This window comes from Phasianus colchicus, chromosome 2 (genome assembly GCF_987193195.1).
Source record: "Phasianus colchicus chromosome 2, bPhaCol1.hap1.1, whole genome shotgun sequence".
NCBI classification, from domain to species: Eukaryota; Metazoa; Chordata; class Aves; order Galliformes; family Phasianidae; genus Phasianus; species Phasianus colchicus.
The window spans coordinates 31,878,568-31,904,285 of NC_143437.1; the positions used below are offsets into that span (position 1 = coordinate 31,878,568).

The 25,718-nt window shown below is 39.4% G+C and overlaps 2 protein-coding genes across 6 annotated transcripts; one reads left to right on the forward strand and one right to left on the reverse strand.

Annotated features, from left to right (window-relative positions):
• Positions 1-1,090: 1,090 nt before the first annotated feature.
• On the reverse strand, positions 1,091-5,009 carry NANP (N-acetylneuraminic acid phosphatase). 2 transcript variants are annotated; one of them, XM_031593237.2, is made up of 2 exons: positions 4,811-5,009; positions 1,096-4,732 (listed from the first exon to the last, which is right to left on the reverse strand). In XM_031593237.2, the coding sequence occupies exons 1-2, from the start codon at positions 4,898-4,900 to the stop codon at positions 4,037-4,039; spliced, it is 786 nt and encodes a 261-aa protein (XP_031449097.1). In that variant the 5' UTR covers positions 4,901-5,009; the 3' UTR covers positions 1,096-4,036. The 2 variants fall into 2 exon arrangements, with proteins under 2 accessions (XP_089991411.1, XP_031449097.1); XM_090135285.1 differs by having other exon boundaries at positions 1,091-5,009.
• Positions 5,010-5,104: 95 nt separating this feature from the next.
• EIF2AK2 (eukaryotic translation initiation factor 2 alpha kinase 2) lies at positions 5,105-25,638 on the forward strand. Of its 4 annotated transcripts, none has more exons than XM_031593222.2 (17): positions 5,107-5,454; positions 5,618-5,835; positions 6,003-6,136; positions 8,808-8,922; positions 9,810-9,979; positions 11,253-11,379; positions 12,063-12,139; positions 12,913-12,997; positions 14,542-14,576; positions 14,750-14,857; positions 16,820-16,939; positions 18,066-18,176; positions 19,868-20,060; positions 22,248-22,373; positions 22,763-22,861; positions 24,336-24,398; positions 24,483-25,638. In XM_031593222.2, exons 3-17 carry the CDS (start codon positions 6,033-6,035, stop codon positions 24,600-24,602), a joined length of 1,653 nt encoding a protein of 550 aa, XP_031449082.2. In that variant the 5' UTR covers positions 5,107-5,454; positions 5,618-5,835; positions 6,003-6,032; the 3' UTR covers positions 24,603-25,638. The 4 variants fall into 4 exon arrangements, with proteins under 4 accessions (XP_031449089.2, XP_031449082.2, XP_089991410.1 ...); XM_090135284.1 differs by having other exon boundaries at positions 6,020-6,136; XM_031593229.2 differs by having other exon boundaries at positions 5,105-5,454; positions 5,618-6,136; positions 18,069-18,176.
• Positions 25,639-25,718: the final 80 nt, after the last annotated feature.

Consider the following 25,718-nt stretch of genomic DNA (forward strand, 5'->3'; position numbering starts at 1 on the left):
AAAGAAAAAAATCAATCTTAAGCATATAGTATCTTTATTCATTTTCTAATAAGAGAAATTTCTATGACAGATCAAACTACTTGTCTAGTTCAAAACCATGTTATAGGCATTTCCACATAACAAGAGCTTCACAGGAAAAGACAAATGGAACAGGTTCAGGGTATCTGATGCACAGGAAGCTATCCATTGTCTTTATTTCAGGAAGTCATAGAATATCCTGAATATGAAGAGACCTGCAGAGATTACAGTCCACCACTTGGCTCCAGACAGCACTATCCAAAATCCAAGCTCTATGTCTGAGAGCATTGTCCAAACATTCCTACAACTCCAGTAGCTCGGGCCGTGACCACTGCCTTGGGAAACCCAATCCAGTGCCGACCACCCCATGGTGCAAAACCTGTCCCCAGCTGCCCCTGCCCTGACACAGCTCCGTGCTGCTCTGTCGGGCCCTGCTACTGCCGCAGAGAGTAGAGCTCAGTGCTGCCCCTCCGATCCCAGTGAGGAGCTGCAGCTGCCATCAGGCTTGTGGGAAATAGTTGCAAAAACTTTCCTGAAATCCAAAGAGGTTATACCTTGGTAAACAAGGTGGGTAATCTTGTCATAAAAGGAGATTAAATTTGAGTCACTTTGAACTCTTAATTTTGTGCTGAAGTTTTTCAAGCACGTAAAAAAGAATCCCCATTTCTGATGCTGTTACTATGCACCTTAACAGCTTACACATACAAAGCCCCCCTGAACGAGAATGGAGAGGCAATGATGTGCAGGTCCTGTGGTACTTTGTACACCTGGTAGAGCCAAATGCTTTTCTATAATTCTATTGGATGTTGTGTTGAGTGACGTGGCTTAGCGAGAACCATTGGTGATGGGTGATGGTTGGACTGGATGGTCCTGTGGGTCTTTTCCAACCTTAGTGATTCTATGATTCTTTCTTGGCAATTGCTAACCACTGTTAGGAATTCATTGTGGTCTACGCAGTCAGGCCAAGAAGTTTTAAAAATACAGAACTATTGCTTCAGCCTTTGAAATTATGAGAACTACACGTATTCAACATATCTAAATATCAGGGTCACAGATTTTGAAGCCAATTCTATGCTATTAAAAGAACAGTGATGGTAAGACAGTGAGAAACAAGGTTTTATAAACAAAATACTTTTATTAGACTAGTACATGGATTGTCTTAAATACAGTTGGCATTATAGTGTTGTTACAGTTCATTTACTCTAAAGTCAACGTTACTGAAGATTAATCTCAGGAGATATTTATCTGAGAAAATGCGATTAAAAATAAATTTTTTTCTTATTTAGTGTGTTTTTGTAGTATAATTTAAACTAGACAACTTACCTAATAGAGCATGTCACTAAGCAAAGCCAGAACTTAACTGGAACTGAATACTGACAATTTTATTCATATATTTTCACTTTTGATTTGAAAATGATTCCACCACTACATCTGTTTTTCCATTTTCATTAATAGAACTATTTTTCACTTGGTTTTCTGTAACAGCTCCATCAAGGAAAACCATCTTGAGTATTTAGATATTCCAGATACCTAATCCAGTTTTTTGGGTAACTGCTTCTAAGAAGATGCCCGATGGAAAAATATCTTGTCTCTTTTCTTCTTGTTTTATAGCAGCATAATAGCATTGCCCTAACTGGAAGCTGGTAGTCACATCCAGCCTGGTACAGTACTCACAATGGAAAAGAAGTATATTTCTGTGTGACCTCTACAGACCACGCTATCCCCTGAGTGTTCAGTTACAGCATTTTTTTCATAGATGATAAATATAACAAAATAACTGGCTAAAACCAAGTGCAAAACAAAGATCAGACTCTTATAAAACAAGAGACCTTTTAAACAACAAGCAGGCTCAGCATCGTATTTCAGAATGATGCAACGGCAAGAGAATACAAGCCTCAACTTACATTAAAAATGGTAATCTGGTAAATAAATACCCTTCAAGCCCACAGACAGAACTGTGGATTACTACTATTTATTATTTTACATCACAGCTGGGTCAGAAACCTCATTCTGACACAAGTTCTGTCAGCCTGATGACGTGCAAGCAGTGCAGTTAAACTGCTTCTACTCTGGGATACTGTTGTAAACAAAGCTGTTTTCCTTCAGTATGGTTAAAACAGATTACTTCAACTAAGTTATCTTTCTGGGGATCCATCTAACCTTTTGGATACATTTCTACTGTTAAATAATATTCCTGGTGGGCTCAATGACCTTCACTATTTTTCTCTCAGTCTTTCATTATAAGGAATGTCATTAGCAATGTTTTGCTTGTAAGCCATACAACAGTGACTGTTTTCATACTCTCTCAAAGAGAAAATAAAATCTTAACTTAGGCTTCTTACTGCAGTAACAAAGGCATGTCCAGTCACTCCCAATGGCTCATATTACACATGGCCATTTGCTTGTGGCTTAAGCCTGTTTCCTCATAGGTACAAGCAGAGCCTGCCTCTGTACTCAGTCATCCTAGCATCTCAAAGGTCTTGGCTAGATGACATTAAGAATGTGGATGGTTCTATCATTTTTAAGAATTAATTTGGTGAAAGAGATTCAAGCTTGAATTAACATATCAATCTATTTCAATGTTGGAGAAACTTAGTTTCATGGAAATTATACTCGCTGCCAAGTAACTTAATGCAGATTAACAACCTCCTCTAAACAGAATCCATGACACTGTGAAACTTCCTTAGTTGTATTAATTTAAATTCATATAAAGAGGTGCATTTCTTCTATACATTTCTTACATACATTCACCCAAAATTCTTATTTCTTTTGTATTAAGTATATGAAGTACAGCAAATTTAAATTATTAAGATAATAATCTGGGAAAGAGAAATCTTTGTGTTTCAGAGGGTCATCTCTGTAACATCCAGTTTCAAGTATTCCACCAAAAGCACATATGCATTAAGAAATTGTACACAGTACTACAGTTACATATGACACCATTTTCCAAGTTTTTCCACTTTCATAGAAAAGTGTTATGAAAGCCATTTACAAACAACTAACACCTTCTCCAGAGTAAATCACATGAGATACAAGTGGAAATGGGAGTAAGGAGGGATTGTATAGCAGTGCTATTTCAAACAGTAAAAAAAAGCACTGAACCTGCAGCTGAATCCGAGTGGTCATATACCTGAGCATAACCAAAAACAGTTTCTCCAATGAGTCTGATCAAAATTCCCTAATAAAATCAGACAGAACAATAATATGAGCTGCCAAAGAAGTTACAGTACAGTAAGATGATCACTGAAAATACCCCTGTTATATCAATTATGTTCCAACAAAAATCATCATATGATTTACAAGCACACTGCTTATTTGCAGCACCAAGATGATATGAAGTAAAAACTTATTCATTGAGTTCCTCTGATTAATGGTCCCCTGTACAAATGCAAATCTGTATGTACATTGAAGCACTTTTAGCAACAGGTACGGATTCCATAAAAGTCACTGCAAAGACTGAAAAAAATGCTACAACTTGAAAAGGGATCAGAGAAAAATCACTTCCTAGCGGTTTACTACACAATAAGTTCTATCAATAAATTCCAATCTCCGGAATAGCAAAATTCACTTCAGTTTCTGAGATGAGCTGCAGATGGACTGTGAAGGTCTGCAAATTGCACAACACCTTCTCACCTTTGTGTGTTTTATGTGCTGCAGGCAAGGTTTGAACTGAAGCTTCTGCTGAATTTACGGGTCAGCAAAGCAAACAGCCGCCACTGAATGATCAAAACATTCCAATTTTCTTTTGCAGCTTAAAACAAGGGACTCCCATCAGAGACAAACACATTTTAGCCAGTCTGCCAAAGTAATTTCCGGATACAGGCGGTTATTTTAAGCTAACCGCACTTGCATCTTTTATATGAATCCAATACTCTGTTTTTACCCCGGTTCCACTGCCAACCTTGCTCTTCCTTGCCCACCTGCTGCTTAAGGAAAACATCACGTACACGAGTTGAAAACCCTGGGGTCAGATTGTTATCGGGAGCACCGCCAACAGCTCCCCGCCGCGCCGCAGCCCTCAGCGTGCCTCGGTCCCGCCCGCCGCACGGTCAGTCCCTAACTTCGCGTTCACCTTGTGCTCTATCTTCTGCAGCACCGCCGGCAGATCGAGAACGGACGAAATGACGTAATGAGGCACCGGCGAGGCATCGGCCGGGGCCGCCATCGACTTGTTTAACCAGACGGTCGCTCTCAGGCCGGCGTTCAGCCCTCCCTGGATGTCTGTGTCGAGAGAGTCCCCCACCATGACGCACTCCGCCGGCTGCACGCCCAGGAGGTCGCAGCAGTAGTGAAAGATGGACGGCGCGGGCTTCTCCTCCTTCTGCTCGCCTCCCACCACGATGGCGTCGAAGTAGGGCTGGCAGGCGCACGCCTCGATCTTCTCGCGCTGCGTCTGCCGGTCGCCGTTGGTGAGGAGCAGCAGGCGGACGGCCTTGCGCAGCTCGGTCAGCATGCCCCGCGTGTCCTCGGCCAGCGTCAGGTGCCGCAGCCGGGTGGCCTTCCACAAGAAGTAGCACTCCGCCGCCAGGCTGCGGTTGGCCTCGCCGCCGATGGTCTCCTGGATCGCCTCCTCCCAGTGCGAGATCCGCAGCTCGGTGATGCACGTCTTGGCGGGGTCGTGGCACTCCTTGAGGAGCTTCGCCTGCACCTTGTCGCAGATCCCGCGGGCGTCTCCCTCCCCGCAGTGGTGCTTGGAACGGAGGGCTTTCACCACCTGCAACGCACAGAGCACAGCCCGTCCGGACACCGCCGCCCCGCCCCGCCCCGTCCGCTCGCGGCCGCCCCCGCGTACCTCCTCGATGGCGCGGCGCCCGGCCGCCGCCGTATCCACCAGCGTGTTGTCCAGGTCGAAGAAGATCGCCTTGACGCCGTGCACCCCCATGGCGACGCCTCTCCGCCCCGCGCCCGAGCGCCGCAGCCGGGAGCGCTCCGCCCGCCGCCGCAGCGCGCAAAGCCGTGCGTGGCACGGAGCGGCGGAAGCCACCGAACCCTGCGCCCGCCCCGGCGCTGGGCGGGGCCGCGGGGGGAAGGGAGTCCCGTAGGCGGGCCCTCTCACGCCTTTATTTTACTGCTAGTAAATGAACTTGAGTTACGTAACTTGGGTCAGGAATGGCTGTCAAAGGGGTCTTCCGCTCTCTGAGCGAAGGCGGCCGTAGGGTTCCGTGCGCCGACCCCGAGCCGCGCTGTCCGTGCCCGAGGTGTAAGCTGGAGCGCTCGCCGAGCCGCAGCGCGGCAGGCAGGCAGGCAGGCAGCGGCCCGCCGCGGCAGGGCGCAGTGAGTGAGGCGCAGCCGCCCAGCCGCGCTCCCCGTCCGCCTTTCGCTTTCGTTTCGTGCCGGCGCCGCTCTACTGTGGGAAACGGGGACGGGGCTGCGTCAGCATAGCGCTTCGCGGCTCCTCGCGGCGGTGCGGGCGGCGCGGCGGCGGAGAAAGCGGAGGTAACGGCGGGCGGAGGGAGCCGGGCGGCCGTGGGGAGCGGGGCTGGTCGGGGCACAGCCGGAGTTCCCGTTACAAAGTAACCGTCACTGATTTATCTGCTTTTTTTTTTTTTTTTTTTTTTTTCCCCTATAAGCGTTTGCTTTTCTCTTCCTGTTTCCGTAGTGCGCGTCACGGAGTCTGACAGCCTCGTAGCCTGAGGGTGCGGGCTGCCGCGCCTCGGTTCTGCTCTGAAGGAAGCAGTTTTAATTCTTCACGGAGAAACGTTGCTAATTTCTCTCAGCATCCACTGAGCGATTCGACCTCTTCTTTTCCGGGAATCTGCTGAGAAATCATCCTTCATCACTAAACCCGCCGTTCTGCTCTCTGAATCTATAATCTCAGTAAGTTGCAAACCAGCGACTTGAGTGAGAAATCGGAATTGCTTCTCTGTGACCGTTCGCCCCCTGGCACCGTTTTGTCCCCTGCCACAGCAGCGCTCTGGCAGAACGCGGGCTGTCTCTGTTGCACTGCGTGAAGCTCAGGCACAGCCCTGAATATTTCTCTACAGAATCTTTTGGTACTCAGATATTGCGTCGAGATGGACCGAGAGTATATGAGCAACCTCAACAGCTACTGCCAGAGGAAAAATTGCAAGCTCGAGTACGTCATCGTGGACGTGAGAGGCCCATCTCATGACCCCGAGTAAGTTCACCACGCCAATGAATATCAGCAGTAGGTAAAACTAGGTGGAGACTGCAGTCAACAGAAGTTGATTTGCTGGAAGTGTGGCGATGAGCTGCCTGCAAACACCGATGGTTGGGTGCAGGAAGTGTCATTGGGCAAAAGGGCTTAAGGGAAACTTATCTCAGAGCTAATGGTGCTTATTGGGAGCATCTGTTGCTGGCAGTTGTATTGCATTGATGCTTTTTGTCATGAATCACTGCAGGAGGTGGGTGGGTTGCAGCCAGCGGTTTGTGATTCGTGGATTTAAGTGCTTTGGTTTTTATTAAGTTTTACAAAGTGATTTGGTGATATGTATTGTTAATTTCTAGGAGTAAAGGTTGGGTCTACATTAATTCTTTGGTTACCAACATGTTTTTGTGTGGCATTTTTGAACATCTGTTACAAGAGAAGGGTCTTAAAGTGTTTCGCTTTTATTTTTAGAGACAAACGCAGAGGATGGAATATGTGGGGTTGCTTGTTGTTTGAGCACAAATGCAGTGCCTGGTGTCTTGCTGTTCTTTCCCTTACCACAGATACCCAATGTCTATAATATTTCTTTCTTTTTCTTTGCTAGTTTGCATGAAGACAAATCTTATGCTAATAATCAGGATGTTTCTTTTAAGTGGTGGTCTCCTGTTGCCAGCCCGCGCTCTCTGTGCTGACTTATTCTCAGACTTGACCCTGAGCAAATCATTATCTGTCTCTCAAGCCTTGATCTACCATCTTTTTTTCCCTCTCATGCAATTCATGTTTCAAAAGGGATTCCATGAGACTAATAGAATGTGTGTACAAATTCAAATCCAATTAATTGCACTTTAACATTTTTTCTATATGTTCTCTTATGTTAAAAATATAATTCAACCCGCTGTCTTGTATTTGTGGGTGATGTGAGCTGTGATAGCGTTATCTAGGAAAATCCTGTATGGCTCAGGCTGTTCTGAGTAGAATGCAATATTGGGCTGCCATAATAAGCTGACCCTCTCAGGTGCCTCTGGCACTCGTTCTCAACAGACAGAATTGGAAGGGCAAAAGTGAGGACAAACTGGGGAGTTAAAGTTAAGAAAACTGAGGCAAACTGTATGTGCAAGCAAAGCAAAATAAGGAGATTCACTCACTGCTTCCAATCAGCAGGCAGATTATTAGCCATTTCCAAGAAAGCAGGTTTTCATCACACTGTTGGCTGCTTAGACCCACTTCCTCTTCCTGTCTTTCAACTTTTTTTGCTGAGTCATGTGCTATGAGCTGGGATACCCTTTGGTCAGTTGGGGTCAGCTGTCCTCTCCCAACTCCTTTTGCACCCCAGCCTCCTTGCTGGCAGGGTAAAATGAGAAGCTGAAAAGGCTTTGATACACTGCAAACATTGCTCAGCAAAAGCTACTTTATCATCAACACTTACCAACGCTTTTATCATTGCAAATCTAACACATGGTACCATACCCAGCTTCTATTAAGAAAGCTGGCTTCACCCTAAGCTGACCGAATACGGTCACTCTTGAGTATCCTGGTCTCACTCGCTGTATTGCTGCGTGAGCAGTAGGATATGGTCGGTTGTATGCCAGAGATGGGAAGGATCAGTGGCTGGGTGTTACAGGGGCAGGACTGGTTGTTGGTATTTTTATGGCAGTGACAACAGAGAGTTACATTGGAGTTGAAGTATTGGAGTCTAGTATTAGATATGGAGGTTGGCAGCCTGGAGCTTGATGGCCATTGAGGTCCCTTCCAACTGAAGCCATTCTATGATTCTATGAAGTGATTGTGTAATCCCATTCTGCATCTCTGATGTGTCTTTATTATTTTTTTGAGACTCAAAGCGGCAGAAAGGGACTACCTTTAAATGTATAACTTATGGAGCAGCAGTATATGGGAACTGCTGAGTCACAGCCTGAACCACTGATTGATCACCTGAGGCAAGGACTGGGCCAACCCTGGGAGCACAGGTGAAGGCAATTCAGCTGTGTGACCAGAAGGCGTGGAGCCTGGCTGCACCTCTCCTAGACCTCATTTAAGGGCTGACTGCCTATGGGGAAGGATCTTTTACTGGAGGTCCCTCCTTTTTGGAGTTTTCCACCACAAGTAGAGGTCCTTGGCTATGGGTAGGCATTTCTTCCTTGATTGTTTCTTTTCCACCACGATAATCTTTCCAGCTATAGCTCCTGTAAAGTACCATCCTAACTGTGCTACTCTTCCAGCTGTACAAGCAGACATGTTTTTTGTGCTCACTAAGTAGTGCCTGCAGTACTCTCTGAAAGGTAAGCGTAGTGTCATTTCTGGATGCACGAAGTCAAGTTTAGCTAATCTTTAGCGTTCACATAGTTTTATGGTGCTGAGATGTGTACAGGTATTAGGGCTTTACAACCTTGCCTTGTAACAGTGTGACCTTATGTATTAGGAATTTTGCTTTTAGAAACACTATTAGAACTAGTATAGAACATGCAGTTGTGGTTAGGGAGGAGATGGTTTTTAAAATCTTTACTATAAAGAATTATGATAACTAGGAGTCAGATATAATAAAAACACATGAATGCTCATATACCTCCACAGGTAATTTAGTGCTTTGTACATAATAAAACTACAGTTTTATCTGAAAAAGTTTTAAAATATATTTCAGACAAAGCTTACTGATGTTACAGGGAAGTTTCCTTTATTGCAGGTTTACAGTTATGGTTAGAATAAATGGTAAAGAATACGGTACAGGCACTGGTAAAAGTAAGAAGGATGCAAAAGCAGCAGCAGCAAAAAAAACGTGGGACATGATTGTACCAAAGGTGAGTGAGCTGTATGATTTATGTATTTATTTTGCTAGCAGTGGTTGAAAATGAATCTCTGGAAGTAGCAAGGAAATTATTATTGTTTAATTTAGAAGAGATTCCAGTTACTTATGTTGTTCTTGTTTCGTCATATTCACTGTTTTTCTACTTTTTTTTTTTTTACCACTTATTGTGTTTATTATTCTACAATATCAAGAGTGTTCCTATTTGTTTTTTTGTTATAGAGAAATGAGGTAACTTATTTGTCTTTAAGCTGCCTTAGCATATCCAGAGTGGACAGCGTTCCTTTACCATCTTGGCAACTGTTCTGTATATAAAGTCCTTAGAACCCATACGAGATATTATTCAGTGCATGTTGCCACTTCTCTCTTAAAATGGCTTACTTTCACTTGATCTGATTCATTCTTCTTGCCATTATATTTTTAATGGTACAACTGATTCTATACTGTCTTGATTTATTTACACTTGTATTTTCCCCTTTTGTATTTGCACAGGAGCAGTTGCAGCCCTTGCAGCATCAGCAGCTTCCTGCTGCCACCCCTTTTCTTGGCTCTAGTCCTTACATTTTTATGAGACATTACACTGCTTGTTCCCTGCCTTTTGCTAAAAGAGGTGGCAGATCCAGTATTAGGTTGTTACACACGCTGGTGAAATACTTTGAAAACTTATGATTGTTCTGAAATTCGAAATGTAATAATTCTGGCTTGTGGTGGCTGTCCTCTGTCATGTCCAAAGTTGCACAACAATACCAACTTGAAATTTCTTCTTAATAGTATTTTGAAATGCTGACAAACCTTGCAGCTGTATTAGTTTTCATGTGCAGTTGATATTAAACTACTTATTAAGCTGAAGTTTTTAAGTTATCTATTCTATTTGCCTTATAGCAAGATAGTCCTTCGAATGTGCATGCTCCAGATCTGGTGACATCTCCTCTATCTGCGGATGTGCTACCTACATTTGACTTTGTCAGCCTGCTAAATCAGTACTCACAAAGGACAATGCAGCTAGTTGATTACAGTAACATAAGCCGTACTGGAGACGCTCATGCTCCAATGTAAGATGTACTTAGTGTTCTTTCTTGCTTTTTTAATACTTCTTTATGTTTTTTTAACTCATCATTAGATAAAAGCTAAGATTGATGGGAACAGGGGGATACCATTAGGAGGAATGATTTTAATGCAATGGATGGTACAACACCATCTAAGGCTAATGGGATCATCTATGCTGCTCCAAGGAACACTATGGGTTCAGGAGCATATCTGAAATGCTTGTACACCGATGCGTACAAAATGAGGAATGAACAGGATGAAATGGAAGCTTTGGTCCTTTCCCAAAGCTGTGATCATTAAGACTTGGTGGGATGAGTGCTGTGACTGGAGTGCTAGAACAGAGTGCTACTGGCTGTTCAGAAGGAATAGGTGGGGCATAAGTGGAAAGGTTAAGAAGACTGAGTCTGTTCAGTAGGAGAAGAGTTGGACTGATACCCCATTTGGAGTAGTCTGTCCAGGCCTAAGGCCCCCAATACAAGAAGGATGTGGAGCTGTTGGAGTAGATCCAGAGGAGGGCCATGAGGATGATCAGGTATTAGGAGGAAATTTTTTTTACTTGGAGGGCATTGAGGCCCTGGCACAGCTGCCCAGAGAAGCTGTGGGTGCCCCATTCCTGGAGGGGCTCAAGGTTGGGTTGGATGGGGCCCTGAGCAGCCTGAGCTAGTGGGGGGCAGCTCTGTGCAGGGCAAAGGGGTGGAACTAGGTAATCCTTAAGGTCACCTTCAACCTAAGCCATTCTATGATTTTTGTGATATAATACAAATGATAGCCAGTGTTGACAAACTGTCACTTGTTTGGTGCCCTGGCACCTCTGTGGACCTCTGCGTGTATTTCAAGGACTCCTAGGAATCAAGTGTGAAGGAGAGACTGGTTGTGTCTCCATATGCACTGTGGTCAGTGAGTTGTGCAGACATTCCAGTTAATGACAGCTGAGGGGTGATAATATGTGTATTTTAGATGGCTGAAAGATATCTGCTGGAGAACTTTGTTTGCAAAATCAGTTGTTTTAAAACTTGCATGATGGGTAACTTGTGATTGTGGGTGCCTATGATAAGATGCTTTGAGTAGTTCAACCTTAAAAAATGTGTTGAATACTCACTTTCTGGAAATTACTTATCGTTACTAATTACATTAAGCATACATTGGAAATTCACTCCCGAAGATGCATATATCAGCTTTCTTTTCTATAATGTCAGTTGACTGTAATGTTTAAAATCATTAAATTAAGACCTGTAACATAGACTGTAAAGAGATTTTATTCTTTGTTATATTTTACAGGTATTCTTGTAGCTGTAAAATTAGTGGTCACGTATATGGAAGAGGCACTGGAAACTCTCTAGCTGCTGCAAAACAAGCTGCTGCAGAAGAAGCATACAGAGTGTTACAGGAGCAAGACTCTTCAAGAGTATGTGCTATCGTTTGCCTTAAGACTGAAGTTAAATTCTTTAATCCCTTAAACAGACTTCCTTATTTTGTATAAAAACATATTCTGTTGATTCCATGTAAGGTGGAAACAATCCACCTTATGTTGGTTGGGCTACAGGATTCTGTTGGTAAAATTTATCAGGTTTTTCTGTTCAATTGCTGGATTAAAAAACCTCACAGTTGATATCTGTGTGTATTTCAGAAAATGGCTTGATACATGCATCCTTGAGTGGCAATGTATATTAAAAAAAAATTCTGACTCCCCCCTATTCCAACATGCCAGTTTTCTGTTCTGTGAAGTATTGTCAAGCAGACTGACCATAAGCATAAATCTGCTGCCTTCTGTTGGATCAATAATCTTTGAAGTGTGAGAATGGCAAAAGCGGGAGTTAAAATCAAGAGCCTGACTTCCGTGGTGTCCCAGGGATGATTCTAGTGAAACAATTGCTGACGCCGTCCTTTAGGAAGCAGAGCTGTTGTCTGACAGCCGTTTTATTTCCATACATTAAAAAAATCTCAAAAGTTCAGAAACTGAATACTGATCCCAAACCAAGCTGTTAACAACTGCCACTTAGGACTTTCCTCTTCTAAGAGTATGTTTTTGTACTAAGGATTCTTTACATGATTTTTTTTCAACTATTCTTTTTTCCCCCCTTTTTTCAGCTGAGAAGTGAAAACTCTAGTTCTACATTTTGTGAACGTAGTGATTCCTGTGGAGAGCAGAGTCAGTCTGAGTCATGGTAAGTTGGGTTCACTGGTAATATGATAATAATACAAAATATTTACTGATTTTTAGGGGATCATGTGATCTGATCCTAAAATACTGTCGTAGTTTCTTTCCTGAATAGTTCTACCACATTTTTATTGCAACATAAAATGAATAAAGATTCTCCTATCAGCAGTGGTATTTCATGACGTTTCTAACATTTGTTCTCCTATTGTGATGGATTTGTGAACGTAGTATAACTCTTTCAGTACTTTTCTATACTCAACATGGATTTCTTTTATTTTTTCCTTTTTCATTCTTCATAAATCTTCATCTCTACTGAAGGGAAAATTTGCTTAACAAAAGTAAATGAACATATATATATATGTAAAATGTTTTGTTTGCAGTTTCAGAATCTTATGTCAAGCCTTTCATCCTAGCAGTTAATTTGACAGCAATACCACTACCACTTCAACATTCTTTGTGGCAATGTAAAGCAGCGTATTCTTAGCTGGCTGCACCATATTGAAATAGGCCCCTCTATTTCATTTGTTTAACTAAAGGATGTCATACTTCTTAGATTTTGTAGAAATGGAGGAGTATATTATGATGTTGCTGTTTTTACTAGCTCTCCTGATAAAGTTTTGCAGTTTAAAAGAGTCATGACTCTAAAAGACCTGCGAAAGTATTAAAATAAAACCTGGCTTTATTTCTGTGTTTCATTTTTCACTGCAGAAAGGTGGTGGTTGTTGTTGTTCATGATTGCATACTTTCACTTAAAATCAGATTTGTTATTTTCCCTAACAGGGGAATTACCTTTAAAGACTCAGCTACAAACTTGACAGAAAAAGCAAAAGACATGTCACTATCTGAAGAGCCTACAAATTCTCAGGTAGAGTATAAAAATAGTCCTCATAATTACATTTTAGTCTCTGAACGGAGCAAGAATTGTAGAATATCCTGAGTTGGAAGGGATGGTCCTCTAGGATCAAGTCCAATTCCTGGATCCACACAGCACCATCCAAATTCAAACCCTGTGTCTGCTCTGAGGAGAGCTTGTTCTAGTGCTGGACCACCCTGTGGTGAAGAACCTTTACCTAATCCCCAGCCTGACCTGATACACTCCTGAGGCAGCTCCGTGCCTTCCTTAGGGGTTCTGCTGCTATCACACAGAGCAGAACTCAGCGCTGCCCCTCTGCTCTCTGTGAGGAGCTGCAGCCACCGTGAGGCCTCCCCTCAGCTCCTCTGCTCTGGGCTGAGCAAACCAAAGAACCTTAGCTGCTCCTCACATGTCTTGCCCTACAGACTTGTCACCGTCTCTGTAGCCTTCCTTTGGACACATCACTCTGAAAATAATGCCTCCTCTTTCCATGAAAATAAACTGGTAGTGCAACTGTGCACTATCTGATGGAGCAAATTCTCAGTTAGAAAACTCTGTTTTCCAACACAGTCATCATATGTGCAGCTAATGGTGCTAGCAGTGAACAAGAGCCTGCATGCCACACTTGTAAAAATTGTCACTAGTGGTGAAACACACCACCCATGATGTAAGAACCTCATTGTGCTTATAGCCATGGTTTGGTCTCCAGAACTGTCCAGCAAGCATCAGTGAATGCCAATGGGTGCAATTTTTTTTCCACATGGAGAAAGTGAATTAACATGTTTGCTTTGTATGTGCCTCCATGTCAGATGCCATTTTGTCAGACTTGCCCCTCTGCTGTCATTTGTCACATGGAAACAAAATTTAATGGAATGCTATCGGAAAGGTTTAACCTCTACTGCTGTACCATCAACATCTGCTTCTGATGTCATGGGCCAACTTAATAAAATTAAGAGGCGTTACTTTTGGATCAGCCCTTGTAGTTTGATGTCCTTATATTGTGGCACTCAAAACTGCACCCAGTGCTGGAGGTGAGGCTGCACAGAGCAGAGTGGGACACCCCCTCTCTTCACCTGATGGTGGTGCTGGGCCAGAGGCACCCCAGGGTACAGTTGGCCCTTTGGGCTGACAGTATACTGCTGACTCAGATTCTACTTGCCAACAACCAGAACCCCCAGATCCCTTTCTGTGGAGCTGTTCTCCAGCATTTCTTCTCCCAGACTGTACACAGATCCAGAGTTACCCTGTGACAGGTGCAGGATTCAGCACTTGCTCTTGTTAAATTGTTCAATCCTTAAATTTTAAAGATTTTTCTGCAAGGCCTCTCTACCTTTGAGGGAGTCAATAGATCCTAATTTACAGGAGGATCACAGGACTTTACTTTAAGTCCTGTGTGTAGTTCATATTTGAATTCTACTTTTTTTTTTTTTAAATAAATATAAGACATCAATGCATTTGTAGGTAAATCTCATATACTTCCACAGTTGCATTTTAACCTAAATGCAGTAAAAATACCCAGGATATCTAATTTGACTTTGTTTCTTTTTTTCATGTAGAGAAATGTGCCAAGTTCTGCCGTAAAATCCAAAAGGTATGTGTTTATTTCTAGATTGCATCTTCCATAAACTATATTTAAACCTACTGTAGTGAGTGTTTTTTTTATATCTAACAAATAAGTGCCACTTTTGGTTGGTATGTTTCTTTTCTCTTATCACATATTAGAAAAATGGCTCACTATAAATTTTATTTTTATCTCTGTTAAAGAGTATTGGCACCTAATTTTAATAATGCAAGAAATGAGCAGGAAAAAGTGATGTCAAATATCTGCAGAAATAAGAGCAAGGCAGATGATGAATATACTGTGGATGAAAGGTAAGAAGGAGTTTTTTCTAAGATCTATATGGCAATTACAGCATGTGGTGGTCTAGGTTATTTATTTATAATAGAATGAGAGAGAATATTGCTGTAAAAGTCATCTTCAAAGAAAATTGATATTTGAGATTTGTTTTTTGGAAATCTCAGACGTACTGTGACAACTGACTTGCAATGATATTTATTTAATGCTTACAACCAAGAGCCATTTATGTGAGGATCCTACCAGCTTTCAAACAAAAATTTCAACTGAAGCACAGCAGATAACATTGTCTTCTACTGGCACAGTGATTATAGAATCATAGAATTACAGAATGGCCTGGGTTGAAAAGGACCACAGTGCTCATCTAGTTTCAACCCCCCCTGCTATGTGCAGGATCCCAACCACCAGACCAGGCTGCCCAGAGCCACATTCAGCCTGGCCTTGAATGCCTCCAGGGATGGGGCATCCACAACCTCCTTGGGCAACCTGTTCCAGTGCGTCACCACCCTCTGAGTGAAAATCTTCCTCCTAATATTTAACCTAAACCTCCCTTATCTCAGTTTAAAACCATTCTCTCTTGTCCTATCACTATCCACCCTCGTAAACAGCCATTCCCCCTCCTGTTTATATGCTCCCTTCAAGTACTGGAAGGCCACAATGAGGTCTCCCTAGAGCCTTCTCTTCTCCAGGCTAAACAAGCCCAGTTTCCACAACATTTCTTCATAGGAGAGGTGTAGAGAGGTGACAAAGGTTATCCATAACATTAATAAAAGAAAAACTATCAGGTTATATATAACATATATTATATATATTATTTTATATAATAGGCTGGTTTATGGCAGCCTATTATCTGTCTCCTTCTTGATTCATCAAATTGCCTTTGTTATTATCTATTATCTGAAATATTAGCGAATAATATTTTTATTTCTCTTGTTGTACTATGGGAAAAGTTCTTCATCCATAAACTTACTAAAGATGGAATAGCTCATGATTAGTTGGACTTACCATCTATCTGGATTAAAACAAAATATTGAAAGGATAGGGAGATAATATGAATTTGTCATCTTTTTTTATCCACAGAATGGCTGAGGTTGGAAGTGATTTAGGGAGATCATCTCATACAACCTTCTGCTTGGGCAGGGTTATCTAAATAGACTGCCTGGGACGATGTCCTGACAGGTTTTGAATATGTTTGAGGGGGAGAGTTTGCTACATCTTTGGACAACCTGTTCCAATGCTTGGTTACCATCAGAGTAAAGAAGTATTCCCTGATGTTTAGATGATGACTCTTGCATTTACTTTGTTCCCATTGTCTCATCCTGGCACAAGGCACCACTGAAAAGAACTTGCTTCCATCTTCTTTGCACCCCTCCTTCAAGAATATATATGTGTGATATCTATATATATGGGATTTCCCCCTGAGCTTTTTCTTCTCGAGGCTCTCAGTCTCAGCTTTCTTAGCCTTTTCCCAATTATCATGTTAGAAGAGAGGGTATTCCTCAAGTTCAAAGTTACTGTGAAGAACACCAGGACCTAATTCTTAGAAATATTTTTGTGTTCTTTGTGGTCACTACTAATACAAGGAGTTGATCTCCTTCAACTTTGTTCTGCCTGGAGCAGAACCAAACTTAAGCTCAGAATCTGGGTAAGTCTCTTATCCATAGGTGTAGGCACTCAGATGAAGTACTGTGGTTTTTTTTGTACAAATTTTGAAATATTTACTAGAAGTAGGATTGGAATCCATTTGTTCACATTTCAGATGGGAGCTCCCATCTGATTTTAGACTTGAGTTCCCTTGTTGTTTTTTTTTTTATTATTTTTAAGACAGTGATTCATACCTTTGTATGTATTGATTGATTCTGGGACAGTGACATTTCAGCAGATGTATTAGCTTTATCAAGCTAATTTTACCTTGTACATTTAGTGTTAAATAATCTTCAGTTGGAGAACTCAATTTATTTCTCTCTCTTATTTTTAAGATTTCGTCGGGAGTATAAACATATAGAGCCTATTGGTGAAGGTGGTTTTGGGAATGTTTTTAAAGCAACATCAAGGATTGACGAGAGAACCTATGCAGTCAAACGAGTTGAGTTAATAAAGTAAGGATTGTATATCTGTGTGTGTTGTTTTTGTTGCTGTTTGCTTGTTTTTCTTTTATGACATCCTTAATCAAGTTTTTCATTATTTAGTTCTGTTATCTTTTTAGTAGTCTGTGGAACATTTAAGTGACTTTTATTATTAATTGACTTTCTGATAAACTGTTTATTTCTACATAAGGCTGAAAAGCACATGCAACTCTTCATTTTTTGCATGCACTGGAATTATTTTAGGTGCAGCTATAAGAAAAGTAGATTTAGTAAGCTTTGCTTTTTCTGAACACACTTGTACAGAATTTAATTAATTCTATTTAATATTGTAGTATGTGTTTAAAGAAAATTTGCTGTTTAATAAAAACATTGCAAGCAGAAATGTTACTTCTGACAGGGCATCTTGTCTGAAAATCTACTTGTCTGTAATTCATAATGACTATAGTTAGGGGAAATGGATAAAAATGAAACGTTTTGTGGTTTGTAATTGAAAAACACTCTCATATAATATATAAGACTGACACCTTGTCCTTTACAAATCTCCACACAGAATAATGATATCAATTTTTTAAAAGGTAATTTTCTGTAACTGGTACCTGGTAGAATACTTCAACAGCAGCTGAAAAACTTGCATTTCTTTTCAATAATCTATCCAGAAAGTTTCAAGTAATTCCCTATGAAATAGTTAACTTAAATTTGGAAATAGTAATCTCCTACAATATGTAACTGAGATCAGCACTGAAAAACATTTTATTGATTCTTCAGTAAAGACTGTTAGTCTTCACTATGCAACTTAACAGGAAGTGTAGGTCAAATTTACTAATAGTTCATTGAGAATATTTACAAACTTCTGTATACGTAAGCAAACCTTTTTCAGCATTTTTAGTGGGGCTTTTCTAATATGGTTACAGCATTTTAGCAAATGAAATAACTGAACCAATGGAAAAAAGAAAAAAAAAAAAACCAACAATTTGTAATTACAGTTCTGACCATATAAGAACATTGCGCTATTTTTCAAAATTGATGTTAAACTATCTGCATACCACTACTTGATATCATGTTTTATAGTTAACTCAGTATTTAATTTTTGTAGGAAAATTCAGTTTATTTTGCTTGGGATTTTTTTTTCTTCTCCCAGAAGGAATGTAATGCGTGAAGTGAAAGAACTCGCAAAGCTTGAACATGAGAACATAGTGCGATATTATTGCAGCTGGGAAGGGACTGACCGTATGATTTACCCAGAGTCAAGGTAACTACAAGACAGTCATTTGCACTCACAGACTTGCTTGCCATAGTGAATTTGTATAAGCAATCATCAGCCTTTCTTTTTACAATTCAAAATTGCACAGCTATAAATGCATTGAGATACTTACATAGCTAGTGTTAGGAAATAAGGCATAGTATTTTTCAGCAGTAGATGGTTTATAATTAAATACCTTCTTGATGAATACTGTACATTTTGTAATTTTATCTTTCTCCTCTCTCTTAGCATGCACAAGTTGCTGAATCTATAGGAAAGTATACAAATGAAGAATTAAAGATAAGAGGTTAGAATTAAAATTGTCTGGTAGTTTGCTGCCAAATTCCAGATTGGAAGTTTCCTTTTTTTTTTTTTTTTCCTTTTCAGAATTACTGGTCATTCAGTAACTCATAGATTTGATTATTTCTCTAAATTTGCATTTTAATTGTGATGTCTGTTTTTGTTGCGAACAAAGAGCTGTTGAGAGTAGATATACATAATTAAAAGCTCTTTCATTAGGAGTAGTCTTCCAGCACAAAGAGTTCTGGGCAGACAGAAGTGAGAATTTTACTAGTAAGTTAGAGTATTAAATTTTCATAGTTTCTATGGTAAGTCTTTTTCGTAGCAGTACATTTGCACTCTTTCAGGTAGGTTACTGCATATAGCCATAAAATATCAATGCATCTGAAATTATGGTTGTTGTATATGTTTAGTGCATTCTGAAAAAGGGAAATAAAATGGGCAGTTAAAAAAAAAAGTTTCATGTGAAAACCCAGCTATTACTTTCTTGGAGTCACAACATCATTTATGCATTTCAAATGGATAAAATAAGAAAAACTTCTCAAAGCTGAAGCCTTAGCCTGGAATTCCACTTAGTGCCCTGACCTCAAGGAAGTGTTTCCTCCTCTCTATATTGTCCTTCTCCTCCTCATCTCCAGTCTCAGCTTATTCTATGGGCTGATAGTTAGGGAACATTTCTGGAAAGTGTGAAGCTGCCAAATCTGTGAATGTGTTTCACTTAGACTTCCAACTTTCAGACTCACAGGCTTATCACACAGTCACAGAATGGCTTGGAAGGGACCCTTAAAGATCGTACAGTTCCAACTAACCCTGCCATATGCAACTTGATCTTTCAGTAGATCAAGTTGCTGAAAGCCTTGTCCAACCTTACTCTGAACGCTTTCCATGTATGTAAAACATGATCACCCCTTCTTTAAAGGATTCAATTTAAAATAATGTGATCTTTTTGTGTGAGAGGAAGATTAATGCTGTCCTTGAATGTAGTGGACCAGGGGTTTGCAGTAATTCCTTGAGGGTGAGATGCGACTCAAGTACGGTGCTATTTCTTCCTTTATAGGACGTTCTTCTACAAATGGGGTGGGGGGTGGGGAAGGGGAAAGAATTGGGGCACTCAGAACATTTTCAGTGTGAAGAGGGAGGTAAAGAGAATCTTCCACAGGTACGTAGCAACTGAGTAGGGATTGCTTGTTTGGAAAATTATGTAGTTAGATCTAGTACATAGTGGTATAAGGTCTTTTAAATCTAGAATAACACTTAAAAAAAAAAAAAAATTGGTGGCTGGGTTTTTTGTTTCTTTTTTACCACTGGGAAAATGTGGGAATTATTGATGCAGTGGCTTAGGAAGAATTGTATCTTGTAAGTTTTAATATGGTATATAATTTTTTTTTTTTTTTTTGCAGTAAGAATTCTGTCATACCAGTTCCTTGCCTCTTCATCCAAATGGAATTATGTGAACAAGGGCCATTGGAAAAATGGATTGAAAATAATAGAAAAAAAGAAAACTATCATGAGATGGCACAAGACAAATTTTCACAAATACTGAAAGGAGTGGATTATATTCATTCTAAAAATTTAATTCATAGAGACCTCAAGGTAAGTAGAATAGAAAGTTAATTTTCAAAATCTTTGAGAAAAGTAGTATTTATTGGAAGTTTAGAAAAATGTAAATTGTTCTAGTCTTTGCTTACTCTATTATATACTCTAGTACCATGTCTCTTTTGATAATACAAGCATTTTTTTTCCCAATATCTGGCTGGATGTCATTCTAAAATCAGGAGGTGAACTAAAGGACCTTAGAATACAGTACTTAAAAAAATAAAAATAAAAAATAACCAACCAACCAAAACCAGTAGCCATCAGTTAACAGGCATTTACAGTGTATTGTGTGCTATTGGGTCACAAGACAGCCTCTTAGAAAAAGGAATACTAACCATCTGTGGTAATAAAGCGATTTAAAGAAGGAAGATGTGAGTTTAGGAAGTTGTCACTTGTCAAATTTTAAAGGGACAGTATATCCTAACACATACTGCGTTTGATAAAAATTATTCTAGTATCATGTACTGTGTACATATATTTGAAGGCTAGTTCTTTGGATACTATCTCACCATCTCCACAAGTGCATAACCATTCAATCTTAAGAAAATATTTTTAAAGGACAAAATTCCAAGCTTTCACTGCTTCATGTGTCAGCTATATTGTTGCTTATAGTTTTAAAACAGTCCCTTTTTGAACAAGTTGTTCGAGTGGTGATGTTCCTAAATTCTAAAAATGGCTGTAGTAGGTCACATTAAATGTTGATTCAGGATATTGTCCTCATATAGTAACTAATTCCAAATACCTCGAGAGTATTAGAATACAGAGTTGATACAGGGATTCTGATCTCGATGCATATTCCATTCTTCTCAAGACCTTCAGTAACTTTAACTTCATAGACTTCTTGAGTTAGAGGTTGAAATCTTCTGCTTTGCATTCACAGTGTCCTTCCAGATGATGTTCACTGCCCACTCTTAGACTCTTGTCTCATGGGCACATACATTCTCTATCTCCTAGAGTCCCCTTTTTTGAGGCTTATTGCTACAATGCTGAAGTGAACCATAAATATACATTCATTTATATAGATATCTGGAAAAAAAAGAGGTGTGCTGAATGCTTTGTCTCCACTCATTAGTTCTTATGTCTGCATTTCTTCTTCTTAGTCCCACTTTATTTTCACCTCAGCTCTATCTCCTGCTTCTCTGTGTTCCTATGAATCTACTGCCCCAATCTTTCATCTATAGAAACTAGCTGTAATCTGCTTCCAAGTTTTATTTGCTATCTTGTCTGTCTGCATTTTAATTTAGGAACTTTTATCCCAATTAAATCTGTCAGCTTAGGTGCTTGGCCATCTGAGATCTCCCAGAATCAGAGCTGCAGGATAGGTTCAAGCTTTCTTCATTCTGAGATCCACTTGTGCCTGGCATGAATGAAGCCTTCAGATAGCGTAGCGGTGAGACACCATAGATACTGTTAATAAATGTGTGTGGACCTGGTTATACTTAAAGAGAAGAACTGTGCTGGGCATCCTTGACACAAAGATCACTTCCTGTAAAATGTTAAGTCTTTCCTGCCCTTTTAGTCCGCCAGATTTTCTTTGAGTAAAAGACAGGATACTTGGTTTTGCTTTAATAACATTCCGAAATACAGTTTACCATCTATGGAATGATGGTTTGGAAAACTTCATTAAAAAAAAAAAATCCAATTCTATTTCATTTCCTTATGACTTTGTCAAATTTAAAAATGGTAAGCTCAAAGCGATACCTTCAGATGACTGTAGTAAGCCCCAACTCTGCAATTAATCTAGTACAGATAATCCTACTGTGTCTAGGGAAAAAATCTATAGTTTGAGTGGAATTTCATGTAAGCCTACGTGCTTTGCCCAAGTGCATAAAATCCCAGGACCCAGATTAGAGACTAAAATGCATTTGTGGATATAACAGATGATACGCACACTGCAACTGGAGAACACTGAAGTATGATACAGTCATGACACCTAGTTAAAAAACAGTTAATGTAGCATATGCTATTTCAAATGGAATTTGCATGTTTAAAAATGAAGTTAATTGAACTTTCTTGTTTCCTACCTCCCACTGACTTCTTAAAGCTTAATTTCTGTGAACAATTAACAGATTTTTATGGGGAGCACTTCTGTGGTTGATTATGCTTGATGATAAACCTTGGTCAAAAATGTCTAACTGATTGACTTTTTTTTTTTTTTTTTTTAATACATACATGTATCTGTAGCCTCAGAATATATTCCTATCACATGAAGGTAAAATAAAAATAGGTGACTTTGGTCTTGTGACTTCTGTGACGTATGACCCTCTGACTAAGAACAGAGGAACACAGTCATATATGGCACCAGAACAGGTAATTATCTTCCTGTATTATTTGACTTATTTGTGTGTGTTTTGTATTATCAACTCAGCACTGGTTGTGTTCAACCTTAACTAAACTTAACTAAACTAAGTTGCTTGAAGTTCCCTGATATGACTGTATACAAGGATAACCTTATTCTGAAGAGAGTAGTCTACAAACGCAATGGTTTAATTTAACTAAACTGCTTGTATAAGGTCTGACTCTGTGTAATGTAATTTAACAGGTCTGTAGCAGAAAGGGTTAAAGATTAAAATGAAGATCAAGTAATGTTGGTCCTCTAGTAGTTTTCAGGTGCAAATTTCTACTGATTTCAGATTTTGCCTTCAAGAAGTACTTTCCAGCAGGATTTCACAACTATATTGTTTTTGTGATCTTTGTAGTCTGGGGACAGATATGGAAAGGAAGTAGACATTTATGCGCTGGGATTGATTTGGTTTGAAATTCTTTCTGCGTTGGTCAGTCATCATGAGAAAAACAGGGTATGTAATATTTAAATTAAAAAATAGTTTTGCACTGGCATTGTTTTGCCTTGCTGCTGCTATCTGTCTTTTGCTAATTATATGCCAAAAGGAACCTGTACAGCTACAGTACTATCTCTTTTTACAGACACAAATGAAGGGAAAAATGTCAGGCCCATTAATCCCTCTTACTTCAGTTAAAATATAACAACTGAAGAAATATTACTGGTTTTATTTTACTTATGTTCTACTCGTGTACTGATTAAAGCCTGACTATTCTTAGCTATGTACATCTAAGAATTGAGAAGCAAGTCAGAAAGCTCAAACACACATACAAAAACAATTCAAATTTCTGATAAAGCTTTTTGTTTGCTCAGAGTATTGGAAAAGAATATTTCTCTATATAAACAGAAGTTAAAAGTGGAAGAGTTTAGTCTCTGCCATAGTTTTTTTTACTGCTGAGTGGGGGGCAATAACAAAGTCAAAACATTTGCAGTTTTTCAAAATGAAAACAAAAGCGATATGAAATACATGGTTTTCTTTCAATTGAAAACAAAATGGTACTTCCAAAAAGAAAACAATGTTACCTAAAAATTGCTTGAAAATGTATCTTTTATGTGTCATATATATATATTTTTTGCATGTTTGTAGTAGAACAGTATGTATGCTCAAACTTACATATTTGGAATATAGATACAAGGAATGTAGATACTGAATATCTTGTCCAAAGTAATTTTTTTAAGATATGTATATATGGCTGGATCCAGAGGATGTTGCACATTGTTAGCTGACTCTTTGCCAATATAAGCAAACCACATCAAAGTATCTGCTTGACTCACAGATTCATCTTGGTTCTGTTAGTCTACTTTGTCACATTTTCTAAAGACATCCTGTGCCTGCTTACAGCCAACTGCAAACATGTCCCATGTTGTTCAAATGGCCAGACTAACTGAAAACCCTAATGTGAAAAAATAGTTGTTACCTAGCAGTGGTTTTTGAAAGCATATATTTAGTAATCCTCAGCCTTGCTTTGAGCTCCACCTAGCATTTTTTGCAATGACAGAAACAATTGTGTAATGCTGAACAAGGTAAAAAGGAGGAAGCATGCCTGCTTGGTTTGCCAGTAACAACATCCAAACATTGTCAAAGTGGGAAACGGTCTTCTCACATTGTGTGTGTTTTTTAATGTGGGCAAGAAGATACAAAATCATTACTTTTAAACTGAAAAGAGAATGATAATGGCTATGAATTAGAGGTTTGCCAAAACAAATGCATGACTGTAGATTGTGAAGCTTTTAAGCTTACACAGGGACAAGTGTATAAATAAGACAAAATGAAGTACAACTAAATGACAAACTTTCAAACTTCTGTAGTTCCTTTTAGAACCTTATGTTATATTCTCTTAATTACTCCAGTAAATGACATGGGTCATAAAGTGAGATAAAGTATGATTAATGAAAGCATACTGAAACTGTTTATCTTGTATGAATTTCAGATATGGGAGGATATTAGAGAAAGTAAACTTCCATTGGCCTTCACCAAGCAATTTAAAATCCAGGTATAGTATTTCAATGCATTATTTCAGTTAATTTATTTACATAGCTATTTAAAAAAAAATTACTCAAACTTTGTCTTTTTGCAGGTACCCATAATCAAAAAGATGCTTTCAAACGACCCCTCAAAACGACTCTCTGCATCTCAAATACTTGGTATTTTGAAACCTGCTGATAAAGACAACTCGCATAAAGCTTATAGTCACTAAATGCCATTTTAGAGGGCTTTCAGACTGTGCTGTCTTGTGGTATATGATTCAAACCTTTCTGAATTGTTCACAGTGATGTTTATATTAATTACTAGACTTCTCTCTTTTAAGACCAGAGGAGTCAGTGTGCTTGACTGGAAAGGCTACTTTTGGCAGAAAAAATACTACATACACATGAGGGTTATTCTTTCAATTGAAAAATTTTACTTCTTTAAAGGTGAACTTTCTTACTAAGTACTCCTTGAAATACCTAGCACCTTCAGTACTCTAAAATTTAAAAATACTTACTTTGTAAAATCAGGTCTTCCTCGAACATTTAAGTATTTCCTTTTTTCCCAGAAGCTATTTGTTCTGTACTTTTGAAAACCTCTGTTTTTTGTTTTGTTTTCTTCTTCCTTATAGGAACAGGTAGAGTCTTCTTAATACAGAAATACTCTCCAAGGTTTCTCAATAGCAACCATTTAAAAACCTTTCTCAGGAGAGCACCTTAGACATCATCTCCTATACTGTAAGGTTTTAATCAATTATTATGGCATTGAGGCACGTCTCACAGATTACAGGTGTACTGAAGACCTCTGCTGGCCTTACTGTCTGCTCAACATAAGGTGTGAGCAGACTGACCATTACTGTTTGGTTATATATATTTATATATATATTTTATGTTTGACTGAATAAGAACTGTGCAGGGCAGAAAAGATGGCAAATTATTCCTTCTGACTCATTTTTGAATAGTTTGAAAAGGTGCAGCTCATTGCTGTGCCATCTGCTTAATTTCATAGAGGAAAATGCAATAAGACTTCTAAGCAGGAAAGTATGATGTGCATTAGAGATAAGGTAGCATATGATTTTTCTCATGTGTTAAACAGTTTGATGGTGCATGGTTGGTTAACATATGAATGAGTATTTTTATAGTCTTGTGGAAATTGTTGCTGAATAGCCATCTGATTTTAACATTCTTTTGTATGAATTCAAGTTGTTCCCCATCCCCTTATAATGAATGTTATTCTTCATAAATAAAGCATTCTGTTATTTTGGACTAATGCATATTTCCTTGCAGTACTCAAGATGTGGGAGAAATTACATCCTGATACAGACAAAATTACCTTTGACTTTAAA